We start from the raw sequence: 15,494 nt of genomic DNA, 5'->3' as shown, positions 1-15,494 counted from the left end.
TAAAGTGAATTACCTGCTCTGAAAAGAGGAGTTAGTCTGTTTTTATACAGTGAAGAATAATGCCACATTATTTCTCCTAAAATTAGCAGCTGACAAGCTGAGCCCTCAGTGCTCGTAGCATCTGGCTCTGTGGCACCACACTGCTCTTATCACAGCAAAACCTTCCTTTGCCACTTCTGTAAGGACTGGTGGAGAATGGCCATTACCACCAAGGCCAGCATCCCCCGAGCTCCACAACAGCAGCAGCTCTAAGGTACCTCGGAGTTTCTTTCTTTCTGCAACCTGCAGAAAACCCGATACTGACATTTTAGGAAAACTGCAGGACTTTGAACGGACCCAAAGTCCTTCTCTGGTGGCTTAATCGTACAGTCGAGACCTTTCTGTCCAGCTGGGCCCTTCATTAGTTGTCTTCCAAACCAGAAGCAAACGTGTGACAATCTCATCCTTAAAATTCTGCATTTTGACATCTCTAGAGTCCAGGGCAGGCAGCGAAACAGCGCATTCTGAAAGCTGGTTAGACTCATCTCATAGCTAAGGGGCTATTTTTTTTTTTTTCTTTTCTTTTCTCAAACTCTAAGGGTTCAGACACTGGACAATGGAGCACTGAACCACAGTAATGGCTGAACAATTTATCTTGAAAAGATAATGGCTATATTTTATCACATGAATGCATAGAAACAGCATAGAGACTTTTCAAAACTGTTCTCTCAAGGAATCCCCCTCTGTTGGCCGTTCATGTTTCGAGTGTCAGTATGAAGGGCTCAGCGTTTGTAAAAAAGGCTTGGGAGATTGAAAACCTGAAAAGTCATTTCCATCAGACCTGGGAGACCAAAATCACGGAGTTTATCTATCCCCTAGAGAGTTTCCAATCATGCACCACTTCAACAGAATAACCAAACTCTCCTGAATCTGCCTTACTGCTGCAGGGCCACATTCATGTCCCAGTTACATGCAGAGAACTCCCCAGCAGCAGACCGAGAAGGAAACATAACTTAAACCTTCTCTCCCCCGTGCATCCGAGGGAAGTGATCAGGTGTGAATTTATCTGTGTTTAAGTACTAAAACTTCACTTTTGTTGACGTTTGCTTCCTCAACTGGGATGACACAGAGAATACGAAAGATAATAAATCCCGTCACCAACACCATTTGTCACCATTTAACCTTTCTCATCACCGAGATGTTTTCTCCTCAATTGAACCATTTTCAGCCGACCTGCAATCACTGCTCTGCAGTCCCACACTGGCAAGTGTGTAGTCAGAGGAACAGGCAGGTCAGCACCCCCCCTACTGACTACTACATATTTTTACCTCTCAACAGGAAAACCAAACAGCTACAAAACAGCTCCAGGAGCCCAGAGAATATATCTATCAGCAGAGAGAAAGCAGGACTGTCCCATGTCAAAGTACGCAAGCCTCCTTTTGCAGCACATGGAGCTAAAGTGTAACTTCTCCCAAGGTCCACCTGCTGGAGGGGGACACAATCTCACTGAACAAATACCTGAGGGCAACTTGCCATCACTGCCTCTTTACAAAGCACAGAATGAATAACTTCCTTGAGAAAGCACTAAAAGTGGAATAAAGCACTATTTTTTAATTATATTCATAATGATTTATTTGAAAATATGTTCTCATTATACTGTTATCTAAGCCCAAGCCATTGTAAAGCAAAAGTAGTTTGGTTCCACCTGAATTTAAAGTCATTATTATAATTATTCTCACCAGAACAGCCATTAATCACATAAACAATACCTGGCTTGCAGAAAATATGTGGTAAGTAGCTATATTATGATTTACTATTATTTTTCTTACATTCTTTAACTCTTACTTGAATGCTTATTTTCTATGGAAATGTTTCTGGAAAAAAAAAATTAAAAAAAAAATCTTACCTTCAGATTGATGCGTGGCAAGAGGTGTCTGTGTCTCCTTGGAGTATGATACCACCTCTCGGGGCAAGAAATCAACCTGGGTAATCTTTGACACCCCCAGTTTGTGCAGTCTGCGTCTAAGATGGAATACACGACACCAAAAGGTTAGTCACATTAAACATAAATCAGGAGCAGGAACAAGAGTGTTTGCTTTTATCAACAGGATAAAAAAATCCTTCAGTGTTTGCTCAGATGAAACACAATACACTAGGCATGAGAAGTGCCTGTGTTTGCTCAGATGAAACACAATACACTAGTCATGAGAAGTAGTGGGGGAAATTGCAGTGGGGAAAATTAAGCTGTGCCATAATAAAGCACAGTTACTGAACCTCTAGATCATGCTGCTGGGAGGGACTGTAAATGGGAAAGAGAAACCACCTGCTTCTGCCCCTCCTAAGTTGCCACAAAATTCTCTTTGATACCATCATTACTACAAACTCTGCCCGCTCAAAAAAGTTAATTTTCAGCCTGAGATACACAACAGTGAAAAGGGAGCAGTGGGTGTAAAACAGGCTGGATTGGGACTGTCAGATGTTCACCTCAGACCCATAATAGAGCCTGTAATTGGCCAGGTGGGTAATTCCCATAAAGAAGGAGCTTCTCCCTTCCACAGGAGTCATTAGCAGTGGAACTGATGCAGGTTTATGATCAGTAGAGTCCTAAATGCAAGGGTTGGAGGGGAGCTCCAACAGGGCAAGTAGAGCCTTCTTTTTCTACTACTTCCCTTACTTTAAATAAACCACAAGGATTAAATCAGTAAAGCCAACTAACTGTAAGTGGGTAAGAAAGAAAGCAGAGAGACAGCTGAAGACGGTCATGAGCAATTTTAGTCACACACAGCTCACTCAACGCTGTGGGGACAAAAATCAGTTTATTTCCTGAATGTTATTTAACTGTCTGTAAGGAGGGAAGAATAAACAAACGGTCACTTGCAAGTGTTTTCCTGGAAAAAGTGCCAACTTTCAGCAGAGAAAAGAATATGCACAGAAGAAACAAATCAACCAAGTAAGTCCAGTTGCCTAGATCAACAAGTGCAAGCATGATTATACGTTTATGGGAAATAAATTCATGGCCATGGTATTCCTGAACTGTCATGTCATCAGAGAGAGCAATTTGGAAAAGCAGAAAATTCATCCACATTATCCATACCCTCTCCATCTGCCAGATCATCAGAAGAACCGAGGTCAAAGGGGTTCTGATTTAACTCATTTACAATGGTTTAGGAACTCAATTGACATTGATGTCTGAAAGGAAATGAGGGTCTCAAAAGGAAATTATCATCATCGCATGACACCTACTGAACTCTTCAGCTGGTTAATGCTACATCAGCTATATATTTTTCTAATCTATCTTCCTGGCTCAGTTGTTATTAAGCTGAAAACAATTAGATTCAGCAGGTAATCAGTCTGAATGAGCCGTATCGGGTAACAAACCACCAGAGCAGAAATGCTTGTTACAGCTCTGAGTCTTTCTTCTTTTCAAAAATTAACAAGTCTTCCTCCTTACAACCATCTGTGACTTTGCCAACGTGAACAACAGCCACAGTTGCCTGAAAATCCTACAGAAAAAAAATTTTCTACACTATTACCGGGGACAGAAAAACTTGTACAGATTGTGCCATGATTCAGCTGAGGAAAGTTTTAGTAGCATTACAATTTTGTAGCCACTTTAACTCAGGGCTTGCGTGAATTCAACTAAATAACTCACCCCAGCTACTGGTTCCATTCACTGAGATTCTTAAGCCTCCTGTGGTGAAAGAGCTTCTTGACAGGGGTCTTGGTTAAGTATAATCTCTAATTAATTATCTGCCTAATCTGGGCATAATTAGAACCTCATCTGATTCTAACAGTTTCACATGAGGTCACTCTGTATCTTCTCAACTGCCTGAGGATGGGGAACATCAATCCCTGATGGATTTAACAGCTAGTTGGGTTAACCTCTTTGTAGACCACTAACCAAGAAGGGAGCTGCATCCCAGAGCACTCTGCTGAGAGAACAGGTGGGATTTCTCACTTAAAAAAAATTTAATTCAGGAATTGCTGGCACTTGTACAAATATCTAGTGTCACCCATAGCCTGGTAAGCACTGGTGGTGAAGACAGGGGAGGTCCTTCTTCATCTCTTTCTTCTTTTTTGCCCCTGTTAAGCAACCTGTGATGTTGTGTAACTAAAAGTTGGCCTGGCCCTTGGTTCCAAACACTTTTGGGACAACTGGAGTATCCTTTTAGTGTCTGGACTCTACTGAATACAGACTGTAATGTTCTAGTCTCTAGTTCTTTTCGGGCAGCACTAAACTGCCTATTGCTTTCCCATCCCTATTTTTCATCGGAGGTGCTCACAATTCTTATCATTTACTTTTTGCTGAATATTCATCTTAGAGAGCACATAAGCTTTGAAGGATTCCTTTCAAAGCTGCCTATGTGATGTCAGTAGGAGGACAGTAACTAAAATCCAAGCATTAGAATGGATTCCTCTGTCTGTAGGTGTGAGAAGAAAGATGTATCTGCTACCAGTGCTTTGCTACGCACATCATTTAATTGCTGACTGTGGGACTTCTTTTGCATTGGTATTTTTTTTTAATCAAGTCTCATGACACCAGAGGACAGTCTGATCCTCTCTCTAACTCTGCCTTGGTTTTGAAGATGGTTTTCTTTCAAAAGGGGTAGGACTCTATTAGAGTGTACCCGTGGATTTACTCTTCAGAATGCTTCTTGCCTGTCTTCGTACTGACCGCTCACCAAAGACTGAAGTCCTGTGGCTACTCCTGGGGTTATTGTTTTGCAAGTCAGATAAAGGAACCTGCCTTCCATAGCCATTTGAGGAACCTTGCTCCCAGGAGTGCTTATCTCCTCATCCAAACATGTAGCAAAGGGCAGCTGAGATATCTAAAAGGTTTCTGTACATTAAAACAGCTCAAAAAACTCTACCTTTTTGGTACAGCTGTAGAAGCAGGATCCATTTGAAGTCACACAGGTGGAAATTACAAACACTCTTAGCAGTTCTGGATGCAAAGAAACCCTGTTTAGAAAGCTCTCTGGATACTTTCTGCTCCCTTTGACCTTTCCTGATGAATAGCCCCAACATCTCTAACTGCAGCTGGAAGCACCATCAATCAGGAGTTAAAGGGAAATTGTTGTTTCTCTTACAGAATGGTGAATAAATTCCACATTAACTAGTAAAGGCATAAGGTGCTTGCCCAGAGACTCAGACAGATGAGCCCCTAAGTTCATGGGCAGAGCAATTTCTTCAACATAGAGACTTGGTTTTGCCTGTGACTCAACTTCCAAAGAACTCAAGGGACCGCTACCTGTCCTTTTTAGAGGAACAATTTATCCTAAACATCTCCACAGGCAGGCATTTCTAAATGATTTAAATTAACTAATATTTTCAGATGCTCAGGATAGAGAAGTTCCATTCCAAACTAGAAAAATACTAATTTTAGCTCTAGTACAATTTTTAAAATGCTTGATTGAACTAAGAATTATTCTTGGAATATTATTATATTTAAGTATACAGTTAAAAGCACATATGCAGCTCCTAAGGAAAAGGAGAAATCATTACTGCATGTGGAAACAGCGTAACTATGGCAGAAGGGAAGGAAGGGAAACAGTACCTTGCAAATGATTCAGAGAGAAAAACCTGAATCAACAGGTACAAACAAGCCTGATGTAACTGTACATGCACATTAAAGTGCCACAATAATAACATTTCATCTGTAATGAAATGGTTATTCGCATTGTGTTTCAGGCAACAGAAATAGCAGCTTATCTTTTCATGAGCTTCTTTAAATAGTTGGGTTTTTTTCACAAAAATGGCTTTGCTGAAGCGTCTTACTGATGAAACTAAAAAAAGGAAACTTAAATTATGGTCTTTTTGAGTCAACAAAGCAAACAAAAATCACATAAAACCAGCTGAAATGGGAAGCATTTTCAACATAATACTTGCAAATAAACAATAAAAGAGTAACAAAAAGAGCTGACATATACCCAAGTTCAGAGTCAGACTGGAGCTGCAGCACTGAGGGGTCTGTGTCCCATTGCAAGGTCCTAGGGCGGGAATCAGCCGTGCAGCACAACGGGAGGGGAAAAAAAGAACACACAGAATTAACTGAAAGGATGAACAGAACCCCCTCTCATCAGTTACATGCTCTATGTAGTACAGTCAACCTCCAAGTGCCAGGGACAGCCGCAGCACGGCAAACAAGGGCTGGAGGTCAAACTGTGACAGGGCAGGCAACTTATTACTATTACATATTATTGGTAAACAAAGGGAAGAAGCTGACTTTCCTTTCAGATATTGGTTAATTAAACTTTTTTCTTTCTTTTCCTGGAAGATTTCTAACTCTTTAACCACGGTTGATGCGTTCGTAATAATCTGTAAAATCTGCAGGCACAATTTATTGTAATTGTGTTTTTATAATAAGGTGGGCTGAGCACTCGCCATGAACTCAACTCCAGGGAAGGGTCCAGCCCTTCTCCTGCTCCCAAGATGGACAGGAAGCCACCCTGAAAAACAGTGTCCTGGGCACAGACATCACATAGGGCATACGCCAATAAATGGGGGGCCTGGGATGAATAAATAAATTCTTCTTCTTTTCCCCCAGATAAAATTGCTGGGGAAGAGGGGGATGATACACCTGGGGAAATCAGATCTATGACTTAATGGACTGCTGTCATATGGGACTGTCACCAAATATCCCAATGGTCCAGAGGTGTGGGCTGAAGCCAAGGCCTTGTTCCTTCCATTGCAGCACAACTTACCGTTCCACCATCCCTAAAACCCTCTGCAAACACTCACAGAGCCTTTCTGGAGTCCTGCAAAATACTTCTAATGCCCCAATTTTGAAATACAAAACTTGACATATTGAGGCCAGCATTTCCAAAAATGCCCACTCATTCCCCGGCTCCTGGTTTTACTTCATTTTTCCTCCCTTGGGAAGCCACATCTCACGTGCAAGAGACCTGCCAGAGCCCACCACAGGACCAGGAACACACGTTTGGCTCCTGAGCAGCTTGTTCTGCAGTACCAACACCCGGTTATGCGCTGCCCTCGCCAGCAGAACCTAAAGCAAAGGCAAGCACTCCTTTGCTAAAGCAAGCGAGTCATGCTTGCAGACACAGGGATAATGATAGTCCTTGAAATGAAAAACTCCCCTCATTACTTCTAAACACAAATTTTGAGGATACAGAGAACGTAAGACTGCCAGGCTCAGCCCAAAGCAGCCATATAACCAGCCCTGCTCAATTCACACAAGCCTTTCTGCAACCAGAGCAACCTCTGCCAATGGATCACTTGTATAAAAGCTATTCATACTTTTAATCCTTCAATAAAATACTTTCATAAAAGTTATTAATACTATTAATAACTAACGAGTTATTGAACTGCCAATGGATCACTTGTATAAAAGCTATTAATACTCTTAATCCTTCAATAAAATACTTTAATAAAAGTTATTAATACTCTTAATAACTAAGTTACTGAGTTAGGTTAGAAATAGGTCCCTTCAAGCCATACCATTATGCTACCTCCTGTACTTTGCAAACTCACCCACTCCATTACCAGTGTTAACTCACTCCCTGCAGAGACAGAGGAGACGAGGGCACGTGCACTCTGTCATGTCAGAGAGAATCAATCTCAACACCCTGTATGTACAAAAAGAATGAAGAACTGCAGCACGGAGCTTATTCCCCTCAGCTTCTTGTGATCCATGGTGACGTGTATTGGGATGACTCTACACTGATACAGAAAGACTTCTCCAAAATGAAAGTGCATTACAAAAGGCTCAGAGACAAAGCAATACAGTAATAAAGAACAGATTTTTTTTAACTTGTAACTTGACTGTAGCTCAAGTACAGGGGAAAGGAAAGTGGGCACGAGGATCTGAATGCCTGATGCAAGGCAAAGGCATCAGTGACTAATGCCTCAGATGCATTATAAATACTCTGTTAAAAGTGCTGTCTGTGTGAAAATGACTCTGCTGTGTCACCGAGGTGAGTATCGTATATAGGACTTGCTACGTAAATGCACATTTTTCATCTTATAGCTACCTAGCAGCTACTTACACAAGTATATCCAGGTTTTTCCAAACACTTAGAAAACAGATATAACTCATTTCAGTTTTTTGTCCCCCCCCTCCATCCACTCTCAAACCTACAAAACTTCCCAAGGGATAAAGTTTATTCCATCAGAGAGACCTCCACTATCATCTGATTAAAACAAGAGCTTGTGACAGTCTCTAAAGGGGTAAACCCCTGTGTTCCACCACTAAGAACCCAGACCCAGCTACAAGAGAGGGCACAATTACCTCGTGCTCAGCTGAACGCCGAAACAAAATAAAGTCAGAGATCTCACACGCTCAAGACAGCACTCAAATCTCCAAAATATGGGAATAGCAACACCTGTGGTTTAGGTTATGCAGCCCATATGTGTAGTGGAGACATATTCTACCCCTACGGATTTAATTATCTGCATTCTGACATGGAGACTGCCCCATTCCTGGCAAGGATACAGGCTTTCAGTGGGAATTCTCCTCGATTCCTGATTACACCCATTTTAAACGGTTTTGGCGCATCTGCAAAACATTCCCTAGATTTGTTCTCCAAATGGCAATTTTTCTCCCTGTGTCACTGTGCTACTGTTTGCAAAGGTCTGAGGAGGAGACAAGGGTGTAAACTGCCGAGTTGTCCTCTCAGGTCTGGCTGAGCCAGGTTATCACAGAAAAGGAGGCTGCAGGCAGCAGGTCTTCAGGTTCCACGTCTCTTGCCCCAAGACACACAGAACACAAAGGTCTGTGCTCCCATCGTGGAGGCTGGAGAGCACAGGGAGCCACTAGATGCTTCAAGGAACAACACTCATTTGTCCTTTGCCTCCTCCTGGCACCTGAAGGAGCCCTGCAGACCAAAAGGAAAGTGGGTGAACAGGAAAAACGTAATCCAGACCTGCAATTTAGCCAGTTTCCATGGCAATAGCATTGAAGAAGAAATAAATAGATTCTTTGAGGATTAGCAACCCCAAAACGCCGTTGAATAGCCCGTGCTGTTCTCCAGACCAGGAAATGAAAGCTAATCTGTTTGTGATGAGCAGACACAGCGTGTGACGTTCCTCGACCGTTTGGATGAGCATCACAGTTAAGCTTGTTCTCCCCTGGACAGTCCTCAGCACAGATTGTGTGATGCCACCGGATCTCACAGAAAAAGCTTTTTTCAAATCTAGTCTAGGACTTTTTCAAATCTAGTCCATGACTTCCTTCTCCAAAGATTTCTTCATGAAGAAAAGGATTAGGTGCTGTTCCTTTTTTCCTTTCGTCTTCATAAACAAAATAGATTGGAATTAGCTTTAGGACTTCCTAAAGGGCTTTTAGATCTTGCACTAGGAAGACAAGGTACAAGCATTATGACCTCTCTTTAAACTGATCTGCTTTCACTCCCCTCCTTTAGATAGACATATTTTAATATTCTCTACTCACTCTGTATTATGATCTCAATAAAACACTTTTTTTCCTCAAATTTAGGACAGTATTAATGCTGGTGTTGTTTCATCTCTTCGTACTCAAAAAGTACCAGAAAGTTTTGATATTATGCATCTTCTTTTTCCCCAGTCAGTAGGGGAACAACCTGCAGAAAGAAACCAACCAGAGGAAAGACCCAGATGTCACACATTTATTAAAGAAGTGGATGGTAAAACAGCTTGTTACGTTCTTCTATTCTGAATTCACATCCAAAGCATTAGGGAGATATTCAGAGCACAGTTTTTGGAGGACAGGGACCACTGCAAAATTTCAGGTGGGAGGTGAAAGGAATTTGAACAGAAGCATTCCCCTTTCTCTATCATTATTACCACAGAAAACCAGGCACTCTGCCATCTGTTACCATGCCCTGTGGAACCTTACTTCCAGAAGATTTTATTCTGATTGCATAATGTCAATTATGTAGATTAAAAATGTGGAAAAGAGTAAAATAAATAAACTAAAAAATACAATACAATAAAATAAAATATTTAAACTCTTCTGGAAAGTTCCCAAGCTCAGAATGCATTAATGAAGCACGGAGTCTGTCATCTAAACTGGCTGGAATCCATGAGAACGTCTCAGCTGATGTCAGCAACTTTGGGTCTGGCCTGAGTCAAACAAGGAAAGCATCGGTGCCAATACATATACTTATTAAATCACCATCATAAAATTATATTAAATAATGTGGAATCGTGGTCAGATTGCAGTACGACTTGGCTCTGGTACGTGCCCCAGTCCAACCCTTCTCACTCAACCAGCGTGCAATCTGCTGGCTGCTTCCTTCTGACTGGGCCTCCCTGAAGCTAAAACCAAATCCTCCCTCATCTGCTGCTGATGCTGCAGAACGTGTGCTCCCCGTAGCTTCTTCTCTCCCTTCCCAGGTCAAGAGCAACCACCTCTGAAAATCCACGTTTTTGAAAAAGGCTACTCGAAAAAGGAACAGCAAACCCTGCTTTCCCAAGGGACCTCTTGCAGGGGAGAAGGCTCTTGGCAGGGTTGCAAATCACACCTTCCAGCAGAGCTGGAGGAAAGCAAAGCCCATGTTCTGCCATCTCCTGTCACCAATAGCTCTTGGCCTTTGCAGACCAGGAGAAACCCGCACTGACAGCGTACTGAGTCCCGAGGTATCTGCTGAGCTGAGATATCCATATGTGTCCCTAATGAAACACCATTAGACCTGACAGGTCCAAACCCCAGCATCTTCCCTCACGGCAACAGCAATGTCCTAAAATGACCCTTTTTGTTTGAAATAGCTATGGCCTCCTAACCCTAAAATACAGCAGAGGAGCACGCCATGACTCCACGGATTAAGCTGCGTTGAGATTTCCAGAGCTCAAAGGCCAATCCCATTAAGCAGAGCACAGACTGCTGCTAAACTGAAACAGAGAGGCTGGAGATGAAGGAGGGACTCACCTACAGTGTACGGGGTCACCCAGAGCACGGGAAGCCTCAAAGAACCTTCTTTTACCAGAGTAATGCTTCTGAAGTGATAGGAATGGGGTTAGTCTCATTTTCCCCATTTGGGGTAGGAGGGGGGTCTTGACATTACGTTGGGTATTTACATTATCTTCAGGCACCTAAACAAAGTGCTCCAGCAACCAGATGTGTCACCATGGGCTCTCTGTAGACAGATGAAAAGATGGGAGATTGCTCCACGCAGCAATTCTGAGCAACCAGCTTAGACTCCAGCTGTGAGGAGGCTTTAAAGGTGGCTCTCCAGAAGGAATCCAGGGAGGACAGCCCAACAGGACATTGTCCAGTGCAGTAATTCCAAGCACCCAACTTAGACTCCAACTGTGAGGAGGTTTAGAGATAGATGGCCAGAAGGAATCTGGGGAGGGCAGCCCAACAAACTTGGGTGGGTGAGTAAAGAAGGTGGAGCCAGGCTCTTCTTGGTGGCACCCAGTGACAGGACAAGAGGCAACGGACACAAACTGAGAAAAGGAAATTCCACTGAATATAAGGAAAAAAATTCTTTACTGTTGGGGTAGTCAGACACTGGAAGAGGTTGGCCAGGGAGTTGGTAGAGCCTCCATCCTTTCAGAGACTCAAAACCCAACTGGAGGCAGACTGAGCAACCTGCTGTAGGTGACCCTGCTCTGAGCAGGGTGGGTGACCAGATGATCTCCAGAGGTGCCTTCCCACCTCAGCCGCGTGATTCTGTGCTCCCTCTTCCATCTCCCTTTTATTCCGACTTCGAATGCAACTACCAAAAGATGTGAAATAGAAAAAAAAAAAAGTGAACCAAAAGGCCCAAAACTGCAAAGAATAACAGGGTTCTTTGCTGTTCACTTTGACTCAAAGAGGAGCCCCGTGGTTCAAATGCAGGCCTGGATTACAATTCCCAAAAGATTCAGAATTGCTTATATTAAGAACTGCCCCTGCACAGGGATGATAGACTGAAAAAAAACAGGTTCCACCCAAATCATATATTCTTAAATATACTGGGCACAACAATTGTAGAATACAGTGCTTGAGATGTGTTTAAATACCTTTTTTCAATAGGATACCAAATGTTGTCACCAAATGACAACCCAGTATTGCTTGCAAGTTCAATATGTAATATATCATGTATCTAGGCTTTTTTTTTTTAAGTCTGAATATTGCCAGAATGAATGTAATTGCTTAGCTATTAAATTGTATAGAATTCTACCTACTTTGTTGTGTCAGGTTCTCCAGAGCTCCTACTTTACTGTTGATTACTTAGAAAATCTGAACTAGGAAACTGAATAGACTGCAGACGTTTGAAAATATTTATGTGTTTAGATAAGCTGTTTTGTTTTATTCCTTTCATTCTAGATTTTTTATAAGCTTAATTTTCTCCACTATAATTTTCACTTTCTGCTATTTGGTGTCTCCAAAAAGAGGATTCAAAGCCACCCCTCAGGGCTGGAGAAGCACCCCTTGCCTCAATGGAGGCTTTGCGTTTCAGCCGCTACTCGCTGCTGTCTGTGCTCTGTTTGGCAGAGCTGTTCCACCCTGAAAGGCACCAGCAAAAAGAAGAACACCTTCCTTGTGCCACTCGTTTTGTGAGGCGCATTCCAAGGGAGATGGGTACCAGCTGCAGGGAGGGTTTGTGCCTCTCAACCAGACGCTCCCTGATGCCGGCAGAGCGGGATGCTCTGGCTCCACCATCCCTCCTCGTGCTGGGAGCTGGGCTCCCCACCATCAGAGAAAAGGCCAGCGAGGAGGGAGCTTGGCACCACCGTCTGGAGCACGGCCAGACACTCGCGTTTGCACTCACGGCTTCCAAGCAAGGCTGACACCTCCGACTTCCAGCCTTCCCCTCCAAAAAGAGCAACCCTGACCTCCCCGAGCACAGAGCACTGTGTCTCAGCTGCCTGGCAACCACAACAGCCCTTCTCAGAAGGGCATGAGTGTAAAAAAAAAAAAGTAAGTAGTATTTAAGTTATATTTATTAAAAAATCACGGACAAATAATATTTAAAATGCATATCTATTTCAAAATTATCTCAAGATCAAGGCTATGCTGCTGAATGCATTTAACAGTTTTCAAAATCCACTTGACATTTAAATCAGAATGAACAATCCTGGCACGGCTGTAACTGCAAGGACACATCACAGGATCAACACCTTGTTAATTCCCATTTCGCAGAATTCCACTAATTAAATCAGCGGTTAAATTCATCCAATCTGCTGAACTTAATTTGGCAATATATTTAAGGTTTGTCCTTTGATTCAGTTCTAGCTTAGAGAATACAGTCCCCTGGCAACGTAATAAACCTTGTTATTCTTAAAATGTATATGCTATGGCTACAGAAATGTTATTCTGCACGTTTATGCAGGTTTCCCAGGAGAGTGGCTGGGCAGCAGGCTGGAGGCCAAATAGTCAGAAGCTTCTGCTGATCCTGTGAACCCACACAGATTTACTGAAACTGCTGGACAGAACGAACGGTCATTTGGAAAGTGCATTAATAAAGAACATATTTGGGGAGGGGGGGAAATGTAAGTAGTTTGTTCTTGTAGCAAACCCCCAAAAACCTTTTTAAAAAGAATATTTTCAGCTTGTTTCTTATACCAGGAGTAAGTCTGCATGACAAGACAGAACTCAGACGATCACAAATGCAAAGAACGAAGCTGGAGGGAGAAGTTTTACACGTTACTGGCTCCTGCAGATGCTTTAGAGGAACCGCAGCGCCCAGGGGAGGACACTGCGACCCAGGGGCCATGGATGTGCACACAAGGGAAGGTCTCTCCCAAACTTCAAGGGGCTTTGGAGACAGGCACATAAAAGACAAAGTTCTGTTCATTGGTCAAATCTAGGAAAGATAACCCAGAACTCAGACGATCACAAATGCAAAGAACAAAGCTGGAGGGAGAAGTTTTACATGTTATCAGCTCCCGCAGTGCCCAGGGGAGGACACTGCAACCCAGGGGCCATGGATGTGCACGTAAGGGAAGGTCTCTCCTAAACTTCAAGGGACTTTGGAGACAGTCACATAAAAGACAAAGTTCTGTTTATTGGTCAAATCTAGGAAAGATAACTCATAGCCTTTCAGATGAGTCAAAGGGGTAACGTGAAGGCTGGAACCTACCATTTTTTAGGCCTGGGATTATTCAGCTGAAGAAGGTGAAAGATCTCAGCAAATTCTCATTTTTGCTTCAGAGCTAAAATCCAATAACTACTAGTTGGAAGAAGAGTTGGCGTTTCCCTTCATTTCATTTTGTGTTAGAAACAGCAAAATCATTGCAGAAGGGGATGAGATTTTTGCTGTAACTCGGTTAAAACAAGAGCTCAATGTTCTTGTAGCAAACCCCCAAAAACCTTTTTAAAAAGAATATTTTCAGCTTGTTTCTTATACCAGGAGTAAGTCTGCATGACAAGACAGAACTCAGACGATCACAAATGCAAAGAACAAAGCTGGAGGGAGAAGTTTTACATGTTATCAGCTCCCGCAGTGCCCAGGGGAGGACACTGCAACCCAGGGGCCATGGATGTGCACGTAAGGGAAGGTCTCTCCTAAACTTCAAGGGACTTTGGAGACAGTCACATAAAAGACAAAGTTCTGTTTATTGGTCAAATCTAGGAAAGATAACTCATAGCCTTTCAGATGAGTCAAAGGGGTAACGTGAAGGCTGGAACCTACCATTTTTTAGGCCTGGTATTATTCAGCTGAAGAAGGTGAAAGATCTCAGCAAATTTTCATTTTTGCTTCAGAGCTAAAATCCAATAACTACTAGTTGGAAGAAGAGTTGGCGTTTCCCTTCATTTCATTTTGTGTTAGAAACAGCAAAATCATTGCAGAAGGGGATGAGATTTTTGCTATAACTCGGTTAAAACGAGCTCAATGTATGAGAGTTATCAAAAATTTATCACATCTGTACTCAAAATATCAAAAGTTTTCATGACCCAATTACCTGACTTCTAATAGACCAGCTCAGAAAGTATATTCTGATTTAGAATTAAAGTAAATAAGCATGTGTATGAGAGTTATCAAAAATTTATCACATCAGTACTCAAAATATCAAAAGTTTTCATGACTCAATTACCTGACTTCTAATAGACCATCTCAGAAAGTATATTCTGATTTAGAATTATTAAAGTAAATAAGCATAACTAAAATTTCTGAATCAAAATCAGTTTTAAATTGAAAACCAAAATGTTCTGCTTATGAAAAATTTAATATAGGATGCTTAGATTTTTTCGAAACTCCTTGAAAAGTAGTATTTCTGAATCAAAATCAGTTTTAAATTGAAAACCAAAATGTTCTGCTTATGAAAAATTTAATATAGGATGCTTAGATTGTTTCAAAACTCCTTGAAAAGTACTAAAAAAAAAAGATCTGGAGATTTAGCAATATCTTTCCAGTGGCAGCAATTCCTGTTTTACAGATTTGAAGACGATCCTAAAAAATGAGTTACTGAAATAGCTACTTAGAGCCTCTTTTTCTGTTTCCAGATTAAGCATAAAATTGTGAATGGGGATTTTCTGCGGGGTTTTTTTATAGGCTAGTGAAGGAGAAAACATCTACAAGCACCAACTGCACCAGTTTAACTTTGTTAAACAGTTTAATGTAGGAGGTGATTTCACACAATTTAATTAA

The 15,494-nt window shown here is 42.0% G+C and overlaps 1 protein-coding gene across 6 annotated transcripts in view; it reads right to left on the bottom strand.

The window, feature by feature from the left end:
* DYNC1I1 (dynein, cytoplasmic 1, intermediate chain 1) overlaps nt 1-15,494 on the bottom strand; it is a 164,407-nt gene that overhangs the window by 137,131 nt on the left and 11,782 nt on the right. For 3 of the 6 annotated variants that reach the window (XM_014940312.1, XM_014940313.1, XM_014940315.1), the window contains exons 5-6: nt 5,910-5,969; nt 1,886-2,001 (exon numbers count right to left, since the gene is read on the bottom strand). In XM_014940312.1, the coding sequence (XP_014795798.1) occupies nt 1,886-2,001; nt 5,910-5,969 (176 nt within the window). The remainder of the gene's footprint in view (nt 1-1,885; nt 2,002-5,909; nt 5,970-15,494) is intronic. The other 3 variants (XM_014940314.1, XM_014940316.1, XM_014940317.1) reach the window with 1 other exon arrangement.

Source organism: Calidris pugnax, unplaced genomic scaffold, assembly GCF_001431845.1.
Source record: "Calidris pugnax isolate Ruff unplaced genomic scaffold, ASM143184v1 scaffold76, whole genome shotgun sequence".
NCBI lineage: Eukaryota > Metazoa > Chordata > Aves > Charadriiformes > Scolopacidae > Calidris > Calidris pugnax.
The sequence above is the reverse complement of the archived record's forward strand: the minus strand, read 5'-3'. Positions and strand labels throughout refer to the sequence as shown.